This window comes from Mirounga angustirostris, unplaced genomic scaffold, assembly GCF_029215605.1.
Source record: "Mirounga angustirostris isolate CCGP_5_RB_7025 unplaced genomic scaffold, mMirAng1.0.hap1 SCAF_11, whole genome shotgun sequence".
Taxonomy (NCBI): Eukaryota; Metazoa; Chordata; class Mammalia; order Carnivora; family Phocidae; genus Mirounga; species Mirounga angustirostris.
In genome coordinates, this window is record NW_026991719.1 from 97,055,495 (window position 1) to 97,079,429 (window position 23,935).

At 49.3% G+C, this 23,935-nt stretch overlaps 1 protein-coding gene and 1 pseudogene across 4 annotated transcripts in view; both read left to right on the plus strand.

Annotated features, from left to right (window-relative positions):
- Nucleotides 1-5,940: 5,940 nt before the first annotated feature.
- SLC25A43 (solute carrier family 25 member 43) overlaps nucleotides 5,941-23,935 on the plus strand; it is a 42,306-nt gene continuing 24,311 nt past the window's right edge. Inside the window, exons 1-3 of one of the 4 annotated variants that reach the window (XM_064574516.1) lie at nucleotides 5,941-6,043; nucleotides 14,778-15,019; nucleotides 18,213-18,385. In XM_064574516.1, the coding sequence (XP_064430586.1) occupies nucleotides 6,036-6,043; nucleotides 14,778-15,019; nucleotides 18,213-18,385 (423 nt within the window). In that variant the 5' untranslated portion in view covers nucleotides 5,941-6,035. Of the gene's footprint in view, nucleotides 6,044-6,569; nucleotides 6,948-14,777; nucleotides 15,020-18,212; nucleotides 18,386-23,935 lie in introns of those variants that run through there. The other 3 variants (XM_064574515.1, XM_045881841.3, XM_045881842.3) reach the window with 3 other exon arrangements.
- LOC123851859 (U2 spliceosomal RNA) lies at nucleotides 19,438-19,528 on the plus strand (annotated as a pseudogene).

The window sequence follows — 23,935 nt, forward strand, 5'->3', positions numbered from 1 at the left end:
GCTATTCTGAATATTACTCACTGCAAATTGAGGAATCCACTGATCTTGTGAATTGAGCTAATCTTTTGCTATTTATCATACCTGATCTAAAATATCTCATGAAGACTTTGTGTTTTGCTAGTCTGTGCCAAATTGTACCACTGAAAAAGAGACCCCGTCCTTCCCTTCCTTTTTCCCTTCCTGTGACTAATGAGGGCAGAGCACTATGCGTCAACCAGCATTCCAGGCACGGGGGAGAACAGAAAAGCAGCAGATAGGGATAAAGGCTATACGGAGAATTGAAATAGGGCAACATGGCAGAGTGAACAGGGCCTCTGGAGATCAGGTGAAAAGGCCAGCCCCCTGAGAGCGGTAACATTTCACCTGAGCCCTAAATGACAAGAAGGAATCGGCTCTGCAAACATCTGGGGAAAGAACTTTCCAAGCAGAGGGAGCAGCAGCTAGGGCCATGGTTCTCAAAAGGAACGGCCCTGCCTTCCAGGGGGCATTTTGAAAATCGGGTAAGGGGATGCCGCCGTGATTGGGGTACTCTGCTGGCATTTAATGGGCAAAGGCCAGGGATGCGGCACATCTGCAATGCTCAAGAATGTCCTGCATCCTTCATGACGTCCACAGATCCTACCAGACATCCGTGTGGGTGGAAAGCTGTTAATAATTATCGGAGCTGAGAACTTAACTCTGCTTAACTCTTAAAGAGAAAAAACAGGGGCGCCTGGGTGGCTCAGTCATTAAGCGTCTGCCTTCGGCTCAGGTCATGATCCCAGGGTCCTGGGATCGAGCCCTGCATCGGGCTCCCTGCTCAGCGGGAAGCCTGCTTCTCCCTCTCCCACTCCCCCTGCTTGCGTTCCCTCTCTCGCGCGCTCTCTCTCTCTCTGTCAAAAAATAAATAAAATCTTTTAAAAAAAAATAGAGAGAGAGAGAGAGAAAACACTTTTTGCACAGTGTTTCTGTACACGGAGTTTTCCAAGGAATGCAAGTACCATGTAAAGAGAAGGTAGGTCCGATTTTGTTTCATTCCGAACTTCACCAAGAGCTGTTCAACATTTCAAAACCAACCCATCCCCGATGACAAAGCAAATGTCACAGAAAACACTGTGCCTAATGGGAATGCTTCAGAGGAAATTGATGATGGATGAGAGGGGTTTTTTTTTAATTGATAAAGAAATTTTTTTAATTGGGAGAAAGAAAAGAGTGGGGAAGCCAACAGTACTGTGGGGAAGGAAAAATTACCTCTGCCCTCCAGGATTCTTCTAGCTGGACTAAGAATCAGACTGACATGAGACAAATTGACAGGAGAAAATCAAATTTCGTACGCATAGGGAATCCACACATGCATGAGATTCCAAAGACAGTCAGGCAACATGAAATCATCCTGAACTAAGGAGAAGGGGGAAGGGGCCTGAGACTTCAAAGGGGAGGGATGCAATTCAGGAAGAATGAAAAAGAGCAAAAGTTTGGTACACAAATGTTTACCATCTAGAAACAATGGGACATAGAGAGGATTTTGATCAAACAGGCTATGCTAAATTCCTCCCTGTCTACCACACCAAGTTCATATTATAATGTATAATAGCTCCCGTCCAGGAGGAGGCCCCTAATCTAAATTCCTTTAGGCAGTTTTGGGGGGAAGGTCAAAATTTCTTCCAGAATCCTCTGGGCCTTGATTGTTTTTAGCTCAGCTAGTCGGCCTTGGCCCCTATGACACAAAAGGGCAGTGTCCAAAGTCAATCTCCCTTGGACCTCTGTTCCCAAGTGTCCCAGGTTCCTTTCCTAGAGATAACCTGATTAACAGCTTTTCAGATAGCTCTCCCAAGGAATTATCTCACTTTTGTTTAAAAGAAAGGCAGGAAGGAAGAAAAGAAGGAAGGAAGGAGGGACAGAGGGAAGATTCAATAATAAAAATTCAGCAGAGTAAATGTAAAGATCAAATTGGCTTTATCTAGTGATTCACAAATTGGGCAGCATCCCGTCTAGCAAATGGTAAGGAGCTGCCAAAAACAAAAGGTTTCTCAAGATGGGGGTGGGTAGGGTAATATTATTGGCAAAGAATCCATTGTTTTTTGTGTTTGTTTTTTTTTTAAGATTTTATTTATTTATTTGAGACAGAGAGAATGAGAGAGACAGAGAGCACATGAGAGGGGGGAGGGTCAGAGGGAGAAGCAGACTCCCTGCCGAGCAGGGAGCCCGATGCGGGACTCGATCCAGGGACTCCAGGATCATGACCTGAGCCGAAGGCAGTCGCTTAACCAACTGAGCCACCCAGGCGCCCCAAGAATCCATTGTTTTAAGCAAGGCAGCCCTCGTAACGGGAATGGAAGGGTCCATCAGCTCCTAATGCTGACCAGAAAAATTCCAGGCTGTCTGGTTAAAGATCACATTTCTGGGAGAAGCTGGGAAGCTGCAGTTAGATTAGGTACCAAGTTTTGGTGGGGTTTAGCATAAGTGACTCAATTTTTAAGAGAAGGAAGGAACGAAGGGAGAGAGGGAGGGGAAAACCCCATATAAACGAATATTTGAGCAGGAAGAAAATGCAAGGAAGGATGCACACATGCACACCAAGCTCTTACCCCTGATTACCCTATAGCACGTGCAGGGGGACTTAACTCTCTTTAATACACTTCTGTACCGTTTGTGTTGGTGTATGACAGGTATTTACTACTTTTGTAATTCGCAAAATTTCATAAGGCTAAAGAATAAAAGACAAATTAAAAAAGCAGGAATCAACCAACGTTGGTATAATTATAACAAGATAAACTATAATCTGAGGAACATCAGCAAGTCGAACTAAGCTAATGTATTGTTAAAAAAAGAAGAAAAGAAAAACAAGTGCGAATTGGAGTCACCCCCCCCCATGACAGCAAGCCAAAATTTAATTACAGTTTCCACCTCTCCCAGGAATGTGACTTTTTTAACAATCTGAAACATCCTGATCAGCACTAGTAATGTCATCTGCGTGATAATCTGTGTGATAAACAATCTACCATTCCCTTCCCCCCTAAAAGAAGATGACCTAGCCTAAACTGATCCTCTCTTTTCTTTTGCTAATGACTTCTTGCCCCACCACCCTCCTGCCCAGAACGACCTTCTACTTCGCACAGTTCCTCTGAGCATCTGTACTTGCCACAGGGAATCTACTCAATCACTTAAGAGAGGCGCCTGGGTGGCTCAGTCGGTTCAGGTCATGATCCCGGGGTCCTGGGATCGAGCCCCGAATTGGACTCCCTGCTCAGTAGGGAGTCTGCTTCTTCCTCTGCCCCTCCCCCTGCTGGTGCATGCTCTCTCTCTCTCAAATAAATAAATAAAATGTTTTTTAAAAATCACTTAAGAATCACTTAAGAAAGAAGAATCACTTCAGGGGCACCTGGGTGGCTCAGTGGGTTAAGTGCCCAGCTCTTGCCTTCGGCTCAGGTCATGATCTCAGGGTCTCAGAATCATGGAGCCTGCTTAAGATTCTCTCTCTCCCTCTGCAGTGCACGTTCTCGTGCACATTCTCTCTCTCTTAAAAAAAAAAAAGTAAAGAAAGAAAGCCAATTAGATCTTCAAGATTATTTGGTTGAATTTTTTTTAACAGTACAGTGGAGAAAGGATATCACTTAGAAGAGAAAGTGAAAAGGACAGTAGTTGAATTTAAAACTGTCCGCATGTCCCAAGGCCTGACCAGGGTGACAGGAGACTGCCTTCGATCCCTTCTCATTCTGCTCAATTACTACTTCTCAGTTTGTTTGTTTGTTGTTTGTTTTACTAACTGCCTCCTTTAAAAATTTTTATTTTAAAGTAATCTCTACACTCAACATGGGGCTCAAACTTACAACCCCCGAGATCAGGAGTTGCGTGCTATACCAAGTGGGTGCCCTCTGCATCCTTTTTTTAAAGTAATCATACATTTATTTTTTTAAAGATTTTATTTATTTATTTGAGAGAGAGAGAGCATGAGTGGCGGCCGGAGGGAGAGGGAGAAACAGGCTCCCCGCTGAGCAGGGAGCCCGATGCGGGGCTCCATCCCAGGACCCCGGGATCATGACCTGAGCCGAAGGCAGATGCTTAGCTGACTGAGCCACCCAGGCGCCCCTCATACATTTATTTTTTAACAGAGTACCCCAGTTTCACATCATGTGCCTTTTCCAAAGTTGTGGGTCCTTAACCTGCTGTGCTTCTTCAGTGACTTTCCACCAGGTGTGCAAAAGAAGCAGTAAGGTTAGCCTGAGTCTCCAAGGCACTGTCCAAATACGGGACATACTCAGGAATTGATTTATGTTTAAGATCAATATACATAATGTTCCTCATGGTTAGCAAATGAATGAAGCTCTGGCTGAGAATAGGAACACACCCCATTCTGTCAGCACCCTGTCATGAAAAGACAGGAGGCAACAAACATACACTTTGTGGTTACTCATTTTACTGTTGAACCTGTAGTGAAACAAATATATACATTTTTACTTTCGAGGTTAAAATAAACCATCAGCTCCTGATTTCTCCTGGCCCACAGCTATGAAAAGTAAAAACGGTTCTTCTTGCCTCCGGCTCACCTGAACAATCTTATTCGTGCAGGACAAAAAGAATGGCAGTGCTAAGAAAAAGCACGTCCCCAGGATGGGTGCAGTTGACCCCCTCACACAAGATGCCTCCCAACAAAACGAAAACAACTGGCTCGAGCCAATCTCCATACAATGGGGTTACTGCATCAACTGTTCCATTCTCAGGGCGGAAGGAGCTTTAGGACGAAGTGCTACCTGAAGGTCTCCTTACTGTTGTCCCCAAGTTCCACTTCAAGTCCACAGTCTCTTCAAGTCCACAGCCTCTTCAAGTCCACAGCCATAAGCCTCCTTTCTCCAACCTCCCTCAGCTGTGAGGTCACAAAGTATGAAAAGTAAGTGGTCTCCAATCATTGAGAGCAGAGCAAGTTTTCCACAAGCAGAATGAGTCCTCTGACTCTAGGCCCTGTGATGCCTTTTAGAAAAGGTTCCTTATCGTCCTGTGTGTTAGTAAATTGTAGGAAATAACGAGATAAGCCTCAACGCCGCTGCGCACCCGGGGTGTCTTACCCTCACAGACTGCCGACTGCCCCTTTCCTCTGCACTGTTATTATCAATGTGGCTTTTCAAAAAGAGAGACAGGGAGAAACTTGGAATTCTTTTTAACAACAAAATTCTTCTTGGATTCTGGCCAAATCGCTCTTAGCCCTTCTTTGCCTCCATTGTCCTCTTCAGCCAACAGAGCCACTGAAAATGTCCCTGCTTGAGTTACACTCTGCAGTCACAGGGGACGCGTCGTGTAGCCGTTGGTTGGCAAAAAATCGACCTAGATTTGAATCCTGACTGCCTCTTGCAGCTGTGACCTAGGGTAAGTCAAGCTCTCTGTCTTGGTTTCCTTTTCTGCCAAACAATATCTAATCATAGCTAACACACACATAGTGCTGGAGGGACCAAGGGCCGGCTGCCCCAAGATGGGCCACGACAGCATGTGGACCATTTTGAGCTGAGGCAATCCAGACCACATGAGCTCAAGAGAAACTTTTGCCCCTCCCTTAACTACACAAAAGAATCTAAATTGGGGGGGGGGGGTCTTGTCCAGAATAAGGGTTATTACAAGAGATAAATTTTATCTGAGTGACACATCTGTCTGGCAGGGCAAACATCTCACTGCCAGACATCTGCTCTTCTTTTTATTGTCCCATGAAGTGCATTCCTCTGTGAAGTCCCAGATCCGGACCCACCTCTCCTTAGTTCGGGATGATACTTTGTTTTGCCTGACTGTCTTTGGAATGTCCGAGTCTGCGTGGATTCCCCATGTGTATACAATTAAATTTGATTCTCCCCTGTTAATCTGTCTGCTGTCAATTTGACTCTGAATCAATCTAGAAGGCCCTGGAAGGGGACCGGAAATTCTTGCTGGGGCTGACCTGCGTCATTGTTCCTTTAATCCTCACAACAGCCCCTAGAGCAAGAAACTGGAGATGAAGCAACTGAGGCACAGAGAGAGTTGGGAGTGACTCCCCACCCCCCCAGGTCACACAGCTGGTAAGCTGCCGAGCCAAGATGCCAAGGCAGGTTCCAGAGTCCAGACCGCGGCTACAGCCTCTCCAGATGAGGGCAGTAAATGCGGACGTGCCTATTAAGGGCGCTCTTGGGGTTTAAATGAGATCGTGCACGGGAAGCCCAAGGCTTGACAAGTGTGATAGGGAGCCGCTGCGTGCGAGAGGGTTCTTTTCCCCTTCTGCGCGGCGCAGTTGGCGCGGCTGCTTCCTGGGGCAGAAAATAAGAGGTCGGAGGGAGGAGAGCCCGGGCCAGGGGTGGAAGGTGGAAAGGGAGAATGGCGGCGGGGGGGGGGGGGGGTAAACAAGAGAGAGGCGGGGGTGGGGGGGCAGCGCGGAAGACTTGGGAAGCCAGAAGAGGAGGAGGCGGCGGCGCCCGGAGCGCGCGGCGACTCTCCGGGGCAGACAGAACCCGGCCGGCTGAGGAGCAACAGCCGGTGGGCGAGGCCTCCGCCCCGGGGCGGCCTCCCCGGCCCCGGCCCCGGCCCCGGCGCGCGCCCGCCAGCACCCGGCTTCCAGGTCCGGCCGCGGCCCGCCCCCACGCCGGGCGGGGCCCCCGATCCGCGCGCCGCGCCGGGGAGTCGGCCGGGAGCCCGCCGGGCGCCGCAGCCCCGAGCCCCGCCGTCCCTCCCCCCACGCCGGGCCGGGGCGCGATGGCGACGTGGCGGCGGGACGGCCGGCTGACGGGCGGCCAGCGGCTGCTGTGCGCGGGCGCGGCGGGGGCGCTCAGCCTCAGCCTCACCGCGCCGCTCGAGCTCGCCACCGTGCTGGCCCAGGTCGGCGGGGCCCGGGGGCCGTGGGCCGCGGGGCTCCGGGCGTGGCGCGCCGAGGGGCCGCGGGCCCTGTGGAAGGGGAACGGGGTGGCGTGCCTGCGCCTCTTCCCCTGCAGCGCCGTGCAGCTCGCCGCCTACCGCAAGTAAGAGCCGGGCGCGGCGCGGCGGGCCCGGGAGCCGGAGCCGGGAGGCCGCCGCGGGGCGCCGCCGCCGGGGCGGGGAGGGGGGAAGGGAGCCCGACGCCGCCCTGCTTCCCGGGCTCGGCCTCGGGGAGGGGGGAGCCCCCGCGGGGGGCCGCGGCCTCCTTCCGGATCGCGCGCGCGAGCCCCTCGGCGGGGGAGGGGGGCGGTCTGGCGGGGAGGCGGCACCTGCGCAGGTTCCGGGGTGCACTTCGGGGCTCCCCGCCCCGCCAGATGCCGTTTTGTGGGGCGCAGCCCGCGGCTCCGAGAGGCTCCCCAGAGTTGGACGGGCGAGGAGGTGGAATGGGGCAAAAGGAGATTCGGGCCGGGGCCGGGGCCGGGGCGGGGGGGAAGGAGTCAAGGCCTCTCCAGAGAGATGGCTTCCTGACCATTCCCACCGTCCACTAACTTGGAAGTTTTTGCCTTGGCTGGCGTAGGGGAGAGAGACCCTTCGGAAGGTGTGTGTATGCAGTTGTGCCTTTGTGAGCGAAGCCCACGGAAGAAAGTGCTTGGTAGGGGGAGAGGGCCCAACCCAAGGACACAAAAGGCCACAGATTTCTGCCCACCCCCCCGACCAATGGCGCTTTGCCTTTAGGGCCCAACAGAAGCTGCAAACAGGCCCCTCAGGTTACTGCCTCAGGCCACCCTCTGCGCACTGGCCTCCTTCTTTGTGCTTTTTTCACCTTCTCCCAACAACAGCTGTCTCTCGGAAACCCTCTAAATATGCAAATGCCAGATGAGTCTTCAGAGGTTCCTCAGAGCTCAGAGATCTTTGCATTTTAACTGAAAACACGCCGAGAAGAATGAAATGGTACTGATGGAGCTTCAGGGAGAGGGGGTGTTTCTGGACTTGGGGGGAGGGTCCCTGTGCGCCTCGTTCTGTGGGCACAGTGCCACCTCCGAGGACTGGCCTTGGCTCTGAATTAGACCACTCACAGTCTTCACCACCCAGCTGAAGCCTTGGAGGCTACCAGGCAGGATTCTCAGCTTTGCTGCTGGCGAGCCGGGTGGAATCCTCCTCCTCACTGAGCCCTCTGGGCCAGCGCGAATTTCACCGAGGCTTGGGGAGGAAAGGTCCTGAGATCCTGGGGCATTTCTGTCAACGCTCTCTTTCCCCCTCAGCAACACCTGGCCTGATGTCTGTAAACAGTTCTCCCCACGTCCCTCTCTTCTCCCCAAAGTGGTATGGAAATCTTCCTTTGGAATGTATGCCAAGGATTAGGAGGCAGACCTTTACGAGCGGGTTTAAATATTGTGGCTGTCCTGGTCATCACCGGCTGAATGGAAGACCTTTTCCTCTGTCCAAGGTTCTTCCAGCCGGACTAAGAATTAAATGGACGTGAGACAGATTCACGGGAGAAAATCAAACTTAATTTCCTCCTTGCGGGGAATCCACACACACGTGAGGTTTCCAAGACAGGCAAAATGAGGTATAGATGTCCTTCTGAACTGAGGAGGAGGAGGTAGGGGTCTGAGACTTCGAAGGAAGGAATGCAAGTCACACCAGAATGAAAGAGAGCAAATGTTTGGTAAACAAGTGTTTGCTGGGCCACTCAGAAACTAGGGGACGTAGAGAGGAATTTTAACCGACTTTGCTAACTTCCTCCCTGTCTATCACCCCTAGTTATTGTGTTATTTAGGGTGATCGCTTTCTTCCTGGAGCAGGTCCTCTAAATGCTTTTCAGGCAGTTGAGGGGGGAGGTCAGAGTTTCTGCCTGAGTCTTGGGCCTTGATTGTTTTCAGCTCAAGATAATCTCCATGCTATTGTTGCCCATCATGGGGAGGCCTGCCCTTGGCCCCGACACCCCCCAGTATATGTACATCATTGCATTTTGTTAACAGCCCTATTGAGATATCTTCAACATATAAAAAATATATATTTAAGGTGCACAACTTGATGTTTTGATGTGCATATACATGATGAAATGATCACCACAGTCAAGCTAATCAATATAGCCATCACCTCCACCTAGTTACCTTTGAGTGTGTGTGTGTGTACATCATTGGATTTCTACAACTCCTGCCTCCTGCCCTGTAAGGTCCATCGGGTGGGAAGTATCATGCCCATTTTACAGGTACAGAATTGGGCTCAGACTGGCCGCACCACTCCTCAGTGATAGAGCTGAGAGCCCCATCACCTGACCTTCTGCCTCCAAATCCATTACTCTACTACATCATGCTGCCTTTCTCTCTGCATTCATTTGACATTAATATAACCAGGCCTCTTTAAGTACCCACTGTGTGCATGATGCTGGGGACAATGCAGGGGTGAAAGGGGCGTGGTCCCGGTGCCCCAGGGCTTACAGAGGAATAGAAGAACAGAAAAAGATTATTGTGTCTCTAGCATCTGGCTGAGTGCTACAGAAACTCACACTTCTGGGGCACCTGGCTGGCTCAGTCGGTACAACATGCAACTCATGATCTCGGGGTTGTGAGTTCGAGCCCCACATTGGGTGTAGAGATGACTTAAAAATGAAATCTTTAAAAGAAAACAAATTCACACTTCTGATGAGGAGGAAGAGATGTGAGGACCTCACAGAGGAGAAAAACCACCTGAGTTTGGTCTGGGGAGAATGAGTAGGAGTTTGCAGGGCACAGATGGAGAGAAAGATAGAAAGATTGCAAGTAACGTCATGAGCCAAGGCACAGAGGTGGGCAGGCATGCAGCACGACTGGAACACGGAGTGTCTCTACAGCAGTAATGGGAAGTACAGCCAGAAAAGCAGGTTGAAATTTGATCTCAGAGGGCCGGGTTAAGGACTTCGTTCAGTATGGCCAAGGTTAGCTGTGGGAGATTTTTGAGGAGGTGGTGATGGGGGGGGGGTGATGATTAAAGCAGCTCAACAGGAATTACCATCACCTGGTGGCAGGGTACGATGACTAGAGAGGAGGGAGACCGGGGGTGGCTGGGCCAGTCAGGAACCTGTTGCACTCATCCATGTGGCAGCTGAGGGCACCTGACATAGGCTGGTGGCTAGTGACTGCGAGAGGAAGAAAGAAAGCGTTCCCCAGCCTAAGTTTGCTAATAATGTTTCCTGCAAGATTGTTTTCCTTCTGGAAACTAAAAGGGAGTATTTCAGTGAAGGGCTAAACATAGAAAGCAAAGTGGTTGATTAATCATGGTGCCATCCTTCCTACATAGAGATGGTACCTTTGGTCCGTCGGTATGCTGACTCATCTCTTTCCTGGCCGTGAGTTTGCAAAAACAGTCGGCTGAGGGTAATGGTATATAGCCTAGGAGCAGGGGTTTGAACAAAGCGTAAACATCTAGAACGTTCAGGAAATGGAGTGATTAATTGACTTGTCCCCAAAGAGAATTAATGGCGAGCTGGAGCTTGAAACCGGGTCTTCTGGCTCCTCAGTTCACAGCTCTGCCCAGCATTGTGCTGCTGATGTATCTGCTCCCTTGGATTTCTGATCAAAAGTCCACTCAGTAGAGTCTATTAGGAGCTAGGCCTTGGCAATAAATAGCACGTAACACAGTAGCTGGCTGTCAGATACGTCAACCAGTAGATCCTCCAACTTTACGACTGCTTGTCGAGCTGTATAAACATTGGTTTGGGTCCCTGCTGCTCTGGAACAGTTCGTGACCAGCACCACTTTCTTACTGTATGACCACTTCGTGAGCTCGTGTTTGGCTGCGTTGGCGGTTCTAACTACATATACCCGGGGGGGGGGGGGGGGTGATAGCCCATGGCTGAAAGGAAGGGGTTACTGCTACTCAACAGCTTAGCCAGTCTCTCTGGGGAAAGCGTCTGTGCACGTGCGGGGTGGGGCGGGGAGGAGAGCAGAAAGGGGGACGCTGTGGCCCCAGCCAATCAGACAAGACCTGAAGCCACGGGGGCGGGGGCGGGGAGGGGCAGGATGATGTCATTGATGGCCTATCAGGGCTGCCTGCCTTGACTGCAATTCCCAGAGGAAGGGTTGGTGGTCCTTGTCTCTATCGGATGGTGAGAGTCTGAGAAGAAAGGACTTGCTTTGGTTCTTTTGAATTTTGTCTATTTGATAGTAAGACCCTACTTTATAAATCAACCTGACCTAAGACAGGGTTCCTATTCCTAGTCTCCTAGTCCATCAAGTCGTTCAGCAAACTAGGCCTATTTCCTCCCCCGTTGCCCTTCGGCGCTACAGCTTTGGCAGGACTATTGAGCTCTGTTAGGACCTCTGCTGAGCGCTAGCACAGGGGCGCATGGTAGATGTTCGATGAATGGGTCATGAGTTACTTCATGCCCGGGAAGTGGCCAAGTGGGATAGGGAATAGAGCAAGGCGATGAGAAGGAACGGGGTTTCTTATGGTATTTCAAACTCTCACCGTCGTCCAGATTGTTCCAGCTGGCGGCAGACCACCCCTCCAGTCAAGCATGTCCATTTCCTCTGTCTCCCCTGCCCCTCAGCTTCCCCCTCCAACTCGACGGGCCAGCGGAGAGGAAAGGGAGGAGCAAGGAAGTGTGGAGGCAGTGAGGCCAATGGCCCATTGACGAATGCCAGCTTCAGTGACTTGTGTCTTTCAAAAGTAGCTGGTTAAATCATGACTGGGTTTTGGGGTTTTTTTTAAAGATTTTTTAAAAAATTTATTTGACAGGAGAGACACAGCGAGAGAGGGAACACAAGCAGGGGGAGTGGGAGAGGGAGAAGCAGGCTCTCCGCTGAGCAGGGAGCCCTATGCAGGGCTGGATCCCAGGACCCTGGGATCATGACCTGAGCCGAAGGCAGATGCTTAACGACTGAGCCACCCAGGCGCCCCTGGGTTTTTTTTTTTTTTTTTTTTTATGACTGTTCCGATTAGTGCAGTTAACAGTAGTCAACAGTAGGCGCCCCTTGAGAGAGATGCTTTTAATCAATGAGTGTTTACTTGGGAGCAAAGGAACCATCCTAGGACTCCTTAAATGATTTCACCTGAATACCCACTTGTCTTATTTATCACACAGAGGGCCCTGGCTTGCTGCCAGGATGAAGGAACAGGACACACGCCTCTTTATGGGAGATTTGAAAGCCAAAGAACTGGGGATGGTCTCATTTTTTAAAAGATACAGGGCACCTGGGTGGCTCAGTCAGTTAAGCGTCTGCCTTCGGCTCGGGTCATGATCCCAGGGTCGTGGGATCAAGCCCCACGTCGGGCTCCCTGCTCAGCGGGGAGTCTGTTTCTCCCTCTGCCTTTCCCTCAACTTGGGCACGTGTGCAGTCTCTCCCTCTCTCAAATAAATAAATAAAATATGTAAAAAAGATACAATACTTTTTTTTTTTAGCCTAGCCCTGTTCACTTTCCTTTTTTTTCAAACCCCTGCTATTCCTTTCCCTCTCCCCTACCTTATTCTCTGGTAGAAGATACTATTTTTCCTGGTTTCTAAGCCCTTCTTGATTTTGTCCTCATCAGCAAGGAGTAAAATTCCTTTGCTTCCTGGGCAGGGAATGTGTACCGTGAAAAGTGCCCTTAGAACAATGTCTGCCAAGGTAGGTCCTCATGACTGGGGCTATAACGGCGGCTTTCTGGCTTGCGTTTGGAGAAGTCCACCCAAAGCCATCTTTGACCACATTATAAAACTGTAGAGAAACACAAAGAAGAGTGCCCATGTACCCACCATCCAGAAGTAACAGCATGAAAGACGGCATAAGACATACTTCCAGGATCTTTTTTTAATACAAGAAATAAAAGATTCCAGAGAAAGCTGAAGTCCCGTTCTTTCTCATTCCCAGCCCCTCCCCCCCCGCCCCCGCCACCTTCCTGGAGGGCTATATTACACTTTTTTATTTTTTTAAGGTTTTTTTTTTTTTTAAGATTTTATTTATTTATTTGAGAGAGAGAGCACAAAAGCGGGGTGAGAGGCAGAGGGAGAAGCAGACTCCCCGCTGAGCAGGGAGCCGGACGCGAGACTCGATCCCAGGACCCTGAGATCATGCCCTGAGCCGAAGGTAGATGCTTAACCAACTGAGCCACCCAGGCACCCCTATTTTACACTTTTTTAAATATGTAGCTATATCTATCCATGAATAATATAAGGTAGTCGGAATTCATGGATTCTATCCATGAATAATATAAGGTAGTCAGAATTCATGGATTTAATCCATGTAGAGCCAATTAGCTTCATTCTATTCCATAGCCACTTTTATGAGTGTGTTTCTTTTTTTTTTTTTTTTTAAGATTTTATTTATTTATCTATCAGAGAGCAAGCGAGAGAGAAACAGCATGAGAGGGGGGAAGGTCAGAGGGAGAAACAGGCTCCCCGCTGAGCCGGGAGCCCGACGCGGGGCTCGATCCCAGGACTCTGGGATCATGACCCGAGCCGAAGGCAGTCGCTCAACCGACTGAGCCACCCAGGCGCCCCTATGAGTGTGTTTCTTAATTTAAATAGATGGTTGTCCTATACTGTAGGTCACCCTGCAACTTGCTTTTTTCACTCAACTTTATGCTTTTATGATTATCCCTATGAATACATAGTCGCAAGCTCATTGTAACTGTAGTAGCCATTGTACGACTACTACAATTTATCCATTCCCCTGCAAATGGACTTTTAGGTTGTCCAACTTTTCACACTAACACGCAATGTTGTGTGTCTTCACATGTCCGTGTGCAAGAGCTTCTGTAGGATATGCACCTAGAAATGGAATCGCTGGGGTGAAAGGAGGCGTTCCTTCAGTCGTCCTGGGTGCTACAAAGGGGCTGGACCAGTACATTTCTACCAGCGGGGGGGGCATCCCTGTCTCCACGTGTCCTCCCCATCACTTGACACTATCAGACTTTTTCATCTTTGCCAATCTGCTGGGTGAGAAATGGTATCTTGTTTTTATCTGTCATTTCCCAGACAACTAGTAGGGTGGCACATCTTCCCTTATAACTGTTAAGCCAATACTTTTCTTTAAGATGTAATGTATTGAGGGGCGCCTGGGTGGCTCAGATGGTTAAGCGTCTGCCTTCGGCTCAGGTCATGATCCCAGGGTCCTGGGATTGAGTCCCACATCGGGCTCTCTGCTCCTTGGGAGCCTGCTTCTCCCTCTGCCTCTCTCTCTCTCGGTCTCTCATGAATAAATAAATAAAATCTTTAAAAAAAAAAAAAGATTTAATGTATTGAGAGAGAGAGAAAGAGCACAAGCAGGGGGGAGGGGCAGAGCGAGATGGAGAGGGAGACTCCCTGCTGAGCGGGGAGTCCTACGCAGGCTCAGTGGGACCCTGGCATCATGACCTGAACGGAAATCAGATGCTTAACTGACTGAGCCACTCAGGCGCCCAAACCAATACATTTTTTAAACTCAGTTACTGGGGGCAGAAGGGGGTGTGGCACCTGGCTGGCTCAGTCAGTAGAGCATGAGACTCTTGATCTCGGGATCCTGAGTTGTTCAAGCCCCACGTTGGACAGAGCTTACTTAAAAAAAAAAAAAAAAAAACCTCAATTACTGAGGATGATCAAAGTCGTCATTTCAAGCAATTTCATTTAAGTTTCAACAGAACCAAAGGAGCACTTTCCAGTTCAGTATTTACCAAGTACTCCTATTAATTTATACCCCACTGGCAAGCCAGGATTGACAGTTATACAGATAAAGGGGAAAATGCTTAAAATGAAGTGGGAAGAACTTAGGGTAGACATAAAGAAGAGGGTCGGACATCTCCTTATAGCTAACAAAATTCTATAAATATAGTAGAATTGAATGTGCTATTCATGAATCCTAATACATTAGTGTAGTAATTTTTACCTTGTAAAACATTTCCAAATGCTGGGAGATATTGCAAGAAGTAGTATAGAACACTCTAGCACAATCCATAGCTGATTCTCTTGGGTTTTTCCTCCTTTTTTCTCCTAGGTTTGTCATACTATTCACGGATGACCTGGGCCATATTTCCCAGTGGAGCTCCATCATGGCTGGGAGTCTTGCAGGCATGGTTTCCACCATTGTGACATACCCTACAGACCTCATCAAAACCCGGTTGATTGTGCAGAACCTGCTGGAACCATCTTACAGAGGGATCCTCCATGCTTTTTCTACCATTTATCAACAGGAAGGGTTCTTAGCCCTGTATCGAGGGGTTTCCCTTACTGTTCTAGGTAAGATGGAACTTTTCACCTTGTCCAAGGAAAGGTGGTGTTCTTTGATATAGATGAAGGTTGTATACCTTTGTTTGTAACCAGTTAATTGAGGTTTTTTGAGGTCAAGGTCCTATGGATTCAATCCATGTAGAGCCAATTAGCTTCATTCTATTCCATAGCCATATACCCCACTCTTAACTTTGGCCTGTCACATCCCAGGGAGGGGAGGAAGAGAGAGGGAAGGTGGCTCAGCTGAAACTGATAGGAGGAAGATAATCCCACACACCCCATCTGACTGTGGGAAGGAGACTGAGCATGCATACACACATGTGTGAGCATAACCAGGGTCGCAACTGTAGCTTCCGTGGTCTCTGGAACCTTTGCCAGGGCTATACATGCACGAGTCACCAGAGTCCCCCCAGCTGCCAAACCCGGCAGACTCTCACCCGATATCGGACATTTGTTGCAGCATTTACTAAGACTGACCACCCCTTCTTCTGGAAATCTGGCTTCTAGGACCCCACCAACTCCTGGATGTCTTTCCCAGCTCTCTGGCAGCTCTGTCTTATCTGGCTCATCTGATGCTGCTAGGCCCCCCCCCACGTGTCACTGTTCCCCCGGGGCTCCTTCCTTGGCTTTCTTTTCACCTCTATCCCCTCCCCAGGTGGCCTCAGTTAAGCTCGTGGCTTAACCAAGCATCATGATACTCTAAGGACTCCCGACGTCAACTCTGTAACAACAGTGACTAACATTTATTGGTGGCTCGCTCTGTGCCCGGCACTGTGCTGTTGAAACTCACATACGGTTTCTCACTTAAGCCTCAGCTTACAGACAAGGAAATAGATGCTTAGGGAAATGGAGAGGCTTGCCCGAGATCACATAGGGAGAAAGTGGAAGAACCTAGCGATGTGACCCCAGAGCCCTCTGTCTTAACCACTGACTGCTACCAATTCCCAATGGCAGGATGAATACCTGCTATTGGACACCTTCACCTGCTGCTCCCTGGGCGCATCCAGCTCAAGATTAAACCTGATGTCCTCGTTAGGCTCACACCTGCTCCTCCTGGGTTCCCTAAAGGATGCGACCGCCTGCCTTTCACCCAGTGGCCCAAGCTGGAAGAAACCTAGAACCGCTTCAGCTCCTCTCCTCTCTCCGCTGTGGCTTCCGTCACCAAGTACTGTCAGTTTGACCTCTCCACTGTCAGTCTGTCGCCCTCCATCTCCACCTCCTCTGCCCTCATCCTCATCCTTCCCGCAGACGCTTACGAGAGGTTCCCACCGGGTCCCAGTCCCAGGCACTGCTGCCAGGGCCTGGGGACCCTCCGAAACTCAAGTCGGTCATTTCACCACCCCTCATTCCAGTGTCCTCCATTCCAGCCCTCCCTGACTCCTGAGCTACAGGGAAAGGCCCAAATTCTTTATGGCACACCATCAGATCCTTCAGACCTGGCCGCGGCCGACCCGTCCCACCTCACCTCCTGCCGTCCCTCTGCCGGCACTCATGCTCCAGCCATCCAGAAACACTTGCAATTTCCTGGAAACACCAGTCCCTTTGTACCTGCTGTTCCCTCTGCCTGGACTGCCTGTCCGCTCTCCCGGTGTCTGACGAACTCCTACTCAATCCTCAAGGCCCAGTGGGAACGTTCTCTCTTCTGTGAAGTCCTTCCTGATTCCCCTAGGCAAAATTAATCCCTCTGGTCCTCGTGTGCTTAAAGCACTTTGTATTGCCCACCCCCCCCCGCCCAGTTCTGGCACATATCAGCTGCCTGTCTCCTCCAGGAATTAGCCTACACCTCTTTATATTCCCAGCACCCAGCATAGGGCCCAGCACATCACGTAAACTCCACAAATATTTTCCGAATGAAGGTAAATGGTGGGGGCTGGTACTTCATTTGTAATGTGTTTTTTTCTTCTTTTTTTTTTAAAGATTTTATTTCTTTATTTGAGAGAGAAAGGGAAAGACAGCACATGCAAAGTGGGAGGGGTAGAGGCAGAGGGAGAAGCAGACTCTCCGCTGAGCAGAGAGCCCAACGTGGGGCTCCATCCCAGCACCCTAGGGTCATGACCTGAGCTGAGGGCAGACACTTAACCGACAGAGCCACCCAGGCGCCCTGTAATGTGTTTATTAAATAGATATTACATTTTCCTAAAGACAAGCAACCCCACTGATGCTAGCCCCTCTTTTAAATCTTATTTTGAGGGAGAAATTTAGCCCCTCTGTAAACTTAAGATAGCTCCCAAAGTTTCTGGAAGTTTCTTGAAAGGGCCACCAAAGCACACCTGCTTGCCATCTTTTCCTGGGCCCTGATACTGCCACATCATTCCCCAAAGCAAGGTCAAGTGCCCTCCTTCACCAGTACAGTCTTGCTTTCTAGTTCGCACAGAATGTCTCCTTCTCAGCCAGAGACCAGTCCCTCCCAGCCTCCGAAACCTGACAAAGTGCCACTCGCTGACTTTCCTCTGTGGGAGTGATTTTTTTTCCCAAGATTTTTTTTTTTTAATCTTTTTTTTTTTATTTGACAGAGAGAGACACAGCGAGAGAGGGAACACAAGCAGGGGGAGTGGGAGAGGGAGAAGCAGGCTTCCCGCCGAGCAGGGAGCCCGATGTGGGGCTTGATCCCAGGACCCCGGGATCATGACCTGGGCCGAAGGCAGACGCTTAATGACTGAGCCACCCAGGCGCCCCCCCGCCAAGATTTTATTTTTTAAAAAATTTCTAACACGCAGAAAAGTTACAAGAATCGGAAACACCCGTATGCACACCATCCGGATGCTCCAGTTAACACGTGGCTTTATCATGTATGTGTCCATCCCTCCGGCCATTCATCAGTCCATCTTACACATTTCTGGATGACTTCCATGTAATTTGCAAACATCAATGCTCTTCACCCCTCGGCCATTCAACATGTGTCTCATGAACAAGAGTTCAATATTTGTTTGCAGTTCTTTGTAAGGTAAAATTTGCATACAGCAAAGTGCGCCAACCTTGAGTGAACCGTTTGATGCATTTTGACAAATAACACACCCCCTATCAAAATGGAGCACATTGTCATCACCGAAGAAAAGTTGCTTCGGGCGGCTCTGGCTGGCCTGCCTGTCAGGAGCTCGGAGCCAGTCCTGTTTACTTCACCCGGATTCCCCACAGGCATTTACCTTCTCGAGCCAGTAGCGCCCGAGACATCAGCAGCCTCTGTCTGGCCTTCTTTTTGCAGGTGCTCTCCCCTTCTCCGCTGGCTCCCTTCTAGTTTACATGAACCTGGAGAAACTCTGGAATGGACCCCGAGATCGGTTCTCTCCCCTCCAGAACTTCGCCAATGTCTGCCTGGCCGCTGCCGTAACCCAGACGCTCTCCTTTCCTTTCGACACGGTGAAGAGAAAAATGCAGGTGAGGAGCTCTTTGGGGGAATGGGGTGGGGAGGACATCAGGTAGGAGGAGTGCCTTGCTGTGCTTGCGGGCAGTAGCGACTGCAAAGAACAGTGACTCTGAGTGATGCCAGGTTTCCAGGGAGCTCACGAAGGCTCACACAAAAACGATGCCACCCCCCCCCCACACACACACACAGACACACGGACACACACTCCATTGGCATTTCTGCTGCTAAACTCGGGGCTGCTGGCTCGAGCCCAAGCAGCCTCCCTGTTCCCATACTCTCTCTTTTAGGTCTTTGATGAAGTCTCCAGATGAAGCCCACTTTTCTTTCCTCTCTTCCTTAAAGCTGTCTCAGTGAGAGAGACTGGAAAGAACCAAAGTTGGCCAGGAACTACCGATCATAATTCAGTTGAATCCCATTTTAAATGATCAGTCCCAGCTGAGTCTGTTTGCTGTCTCTAACTCGTCCCTCTGCTGCCTCGGTTACCCCTGGCTTCTCCTTGCGGCTTTCTTGGCTAGGCTTGGGCCTCACCTTCCTCAGCACTAAAAAGTCCGAAAGGACCCATCTCAACCTATAAAGAAAAACTGCCTTCAGAATAATACACATCACAATGACCCCCCAGTTCTGCTGCCCCCATCCATCAGACTTCATCTGTCTGGGTTGTGTTCGTTTCCTGTCTTTTGTCCAAACAAATAAATGATGGTCACATTATTGTAATTATAATGTAGGTGTAAGTTTAGCACCTGCTTAGTGCGCACCTATTCACAAAAACTATTATTCCTAATTTTTTTTTAAAGGTTTTATTTATTTGAAAGAGAGAGATAGCAAGAGAGTGCATGAGTTGGGGGGAGGGGCAGAGGGAGAGGGAGAAGCAGGCTCCCCGCTGAGCAGAGAGCCCCATGCAGGGCTCCATCCCAGGACCTTGGGTTCATGACCTGAGCCATACGTAGGCAGCTGCTTAACCAACTGAGCCACCCAGGTGCCCCCATTATTCCTAATTTTAAAAGTAATGTACATGTCATACCCTTAAAATGGTCAATTTTATGTTATGTATGTTTTTACCACAATCACTTCTCGGCCTTTTGGCTAAGATCAAGTGTAGTATGAATGTTTTTCCACAATAAAAAAAAGTGATGTACATAGACTATAGAATATTTGGGACACACAGAAAAGTATAAAAAAGAAAATAATTACTTATAAACCCAACACCTATGCACTATGATTAATGGTTTTTCTGCATGTTTGAATGTGTGTGCATGTATATATATGTGTGTGTGCATAAATATATATGATACATGTATATGGAAGGGTTTTTTTTTTAAAGATTTTATTTATTTGACAGAGACAGTGAGAGAGAGGGAACACAAGCAGGGAGAGTGGGAGAGGGAGAAGCAGGCTTCCCGCAGAGTAGGGAGCCCGATGCGGGGCTCCATCCCAGGACCCTGGGACCATGACCTGAGCCAAAGACAGACGACTAACAACGGAGCCACCCAGGCACCCCGAGAATACCTCTTTAAATTTTCACGTACTATTCCACCATATAGGGACGCCTGGTTGGCTCAGTCGGTTAAGCGTCTGCCTTCGGCTCAGGTCATGATCTCGGGGTCCTGGGATCAAGCCCCGCATCAGGCTCCCTGCTCAGCGGGGAGCCTGCTTCTCCCTCTGCCCGCCACTCTCCCTGCTTGTGCTGTCTCCCTCTCTCTCTCTCTGACAAATAAATAAATAAAATCTTAAAAAAATATATTCCACCATATTGGATGTCCCATAGATATTTTTTTAAAACAAAGATTTATTCTCGCAAAGTTCTGCTGGCTTGAATTTTAATATCAAGGTGTTGGCAGGGCCGGGACCCATTTGACGTTTGTAGGGGAGGATCCTTCCTTGTCTCTTCTAGCTTCTCGTTGCCCTAAGCATCCCTTGGTTTGTGGCTGCAGAACTTCAATCTCTGCCTCCACTGTGCATTCAATAACAGTTTCTCAGTTTTTAAATACTTAGGCTATTTCTAATTCTTCAGTATGAGAATATTGCAGTGAAAACCCTTGTATTTTTTTCACATCTGTGATGGCCCCCTTCAGCTATATTCCTACAAATCGACTTACGGGTCACAAGATAAAAATAATTCTGGGACACCTGGGTGACTCAGTTAAGCATCTGACTTTTTCTTTTTAAGATTTTATTTATTTATTTATTTGAGAGAGAGAGAGAGCACAAGAGGGGGGAGGGTCAGAGGGAGAAGCCGACTCTCTGCTGAGCGGGAAGCCTGATGTGGGGCTTGATCCTGGAACTCCAGGATCATGACCTGAGCCAAAGGCAGACGCTTAACCGACTGAGCCACCCAGGCACCCCAAGCATCTGACTCTTGATCTTAGCTCAGGTCCTGATCTCAGGGTCATGAGTTCGCCCAGTGTGGAACCTACTTAAAATAAATTTTAAAATAAAATTTAAAAAAGATAAAAATAATTCTGAGGCTCTTAATGAACTTTGCACTCCAGAAAGGTTGTAAGTTTACACTTGCACCAGCTGTGAGTGAGTGGTTCATCTCCTCAACAATCATCAGCAGTGATTACTATCACTTTTCAATTTTTTTTTTTTTAACCACAACACTCTACTATAAACCGGGGTAAGATACACTAGAAGTGGGTATTTGGAAGTAAACTTGATCATCTTTTCCCTGGTATGGAAACCTTCTCGTAATAGATACACAGAGCTTCAACAAGATGCTTTAAAATAAATGCAAAGTCATGGTGGTTATAAAAAAAAAAATCCCAAAGAGGTAATTGCATGGTTTTCATAAAATATGATCAGCATCCAATTATGAATAACATCACAAATACCATCCAAAGATGTAGGAAGTGAATTCTTAGGGTTGCGGCCAAAGTGTTATTTTACAGGCGTTAATAAACATCATAATACCTCGTCCACCCTATTTAAAAAAAAAAAAACTCTCTAGAACCGCAGGCTGCTTTTCAAAGAGAACGTGCAGTACTTCCTCTGGCCATTAGATGTCGCTGCAGTAAATGGAGCGTTTCTGAGCCCTCTGAGGGGCTAAGCCTGGCGGCCAGTGATCTCTGTCCAGTCAACATCCTCCTTAATCCCTGCTTGAAATACACCTTCAGTTTAGAGGACAAGGAGCCCGGAAACAGCAGGCTAACCCTAAATTCTGCTGTGGGTTTTTTTTTTTTCCTGCAAAGCACACAATCCAGCTTCTCCGAGAGAGCTTTAGTAGCCGTCTCCCCTCAATGGGAGCCGGCAAGGTTTGCCAGCAGAATTTATAACGAGGGAACTTTGCAGGGCAGCCAGGCTGCTCAGAACTGAGCACACTTAATGGTAATATTTGCATTCCCCTGGCTTTCCTCCTTGCGCTGCCCATCAGGAAGCAAATCAATGTCAGGTGTCTGTTAGATAACCAGCTAGACGGGGAATCTTCCCAGCTCTCGCACCGACTGGCCACTTTGTCTGAATGTCTCATTCTCCTAATACGCTTTTATCCAGACACACACACACACACAGTCTGCCCATTTAACGCCACATCAGGTTGTGACTCAAACATTAATGACAATAATCAGAAGTCTTGTTTAACTAGCTGAGCCCTTCCTTCACCATGCTTCCACTCATTTTATTCCTTTCTCTTTTTCTTGCCCTGGTTCCTGGCTGGCATGCTAGAGAATGGAGAGGGAAATAAATTATGTATGTGCGTGTTTTGATGCAACGGTTTCTGGAGGGAAAGGGGTGCGGGTGGATCAGCCCTGTGCACAAATGGAATGAGGTGCCCCCCCACACACACAGCTGGTGTGCTTTCTCGGACCCCGCTTTCACCGCGCTTCAGTGCCTCGTGGCTCAAGCTCTTTCAGGTATGGCCTGGGCTGTTCATCTTCATTATCTCCCACGCCTGGCCCAGAGCGTGGGCCTGAAATGGCGGCAGCGCTTAGTGTATTGAGAGCACCGGCGGGAAGGGTGAAATATTGATGGAGGTTAATTTGTCTGATTAATCTGCGGGCCCCAACTAAGGACCAGGGAGTCCTGAGCAAAAGGTTCTCTGGACAGGTGCATGTGGAAGAGAGAGGGAGGAAAGCTGCTTTGAAACTCCAGGGAGCAGCCGAGAATGTGGGAGCCGTGGAGCCCCCGGTGGGCCCTCGGAGAGGATCAGGTGGGAAGCACCAGGCAGAAGCTTGGTGTCCCTGCCCCCACCCACACCCCGCAACTCTGGCACCCTCCCCTGTGGCCCATGTTAGGTGTCTCCATTTCATCAAATATAAAACCAAGTGTCCACCTGTTGCTCGCTACCCCAGGGGACTTTGACCCCATCAAGACTCACAAGGCAAAGCAGGATTGGGCCAGGTCAGCATTTGAACTGAAAGTACATAAACTGAAGGACAAAGGTAGTATCCAAGGGGCACAGCTGACCGAGCAGAATACACACAGTCCCTGAGCGAAGAGAGGCCCCAGCCCTGTTCAAACAGAGATGCTTAACACCTCAGGCTGCCCTCGCCAGACTGGGCATCCTCCTGGTTTCTCATGCTCAACTCCACATCCTCAGCCCCGACCCAACACTTCTCACTGCCTGCTGCGCGGCACCATCTTGGCGAGCACCTCTACGCTGTCTCCTCTGACTTAAGGTGTATCAAACTGACCTCTCCTTCCCCTGAAATTTGCTGCCCAGAGTTTTCGTTTCAGTACCATCGCCCCACCACCCAGTCACCCAGGCTGGAAGGCCAGAATTTTTTTTTTTTAAAGATTTTATTTATTTATTTGAGAGAGAGACTGAGACAGAGAGAGCACGAGATGGGGGAGGGTCAGAGGGAGAAGCAGACCCCCTGCCGAGCAGGGAGCCTGATGCGGGACTCCATCCAGGGACTCCAGGATCATGACCTGAGCTGAAGGCAGTCGCTTAACCAACTGAGCCACCCAGGCGCCCCCAGAATTTATCTTTGACTCTTCCTCTTGCCCCTCCCCCAGGCAACCTTGAGCCCAGTTGGTTCTTGGTGCCTACTCCTCCCACACTGGTCTTTCTTTGAGTCGCTGTCCCTGCCCTAATCTAGGACCTGTTAACTCCTAACCAGGCTATGGCAGCCATCCTCTCATTGGTCTCCAGGATTAATTCTAAAAATGAACATAAGGAATGCCTGTGTGGCTTAGTCGGTTGAGTGTCTGCCTTCGGCTCAGGTCATGATCCCAGGGTCCTGGGATCGAGCCCTGCATCGGGCTCCCTGCTCAGCGGGGAGTCTGCTTCTTCCTCTGCCTGCCGATTCCCCTACTTGTGCGTGCTCTCTCTGACAGATAAAATAAAGGTAAGATAAAATAAAAATAAATAAAAATGACCATAAGCATGGAGCACTAATGTACCAGGCACTGTGCTAAGTGCTTTATGCTCATTATCTCAAGGAATCTTTAAAACAACCCTACGAGATGGGTACCATTCATATCAAGCCCAGTTTACAGATGAGAAAACAGAGGCACTGAAAGGGTCTGTAGCCTGCCCAAGTCCACCCGCCCAGTACCTGAGCTGAGATTTAAGACCGGGTAGCTTGTCTCCAAGGTCAGTACTCACTTCAATCCCTCCAGCC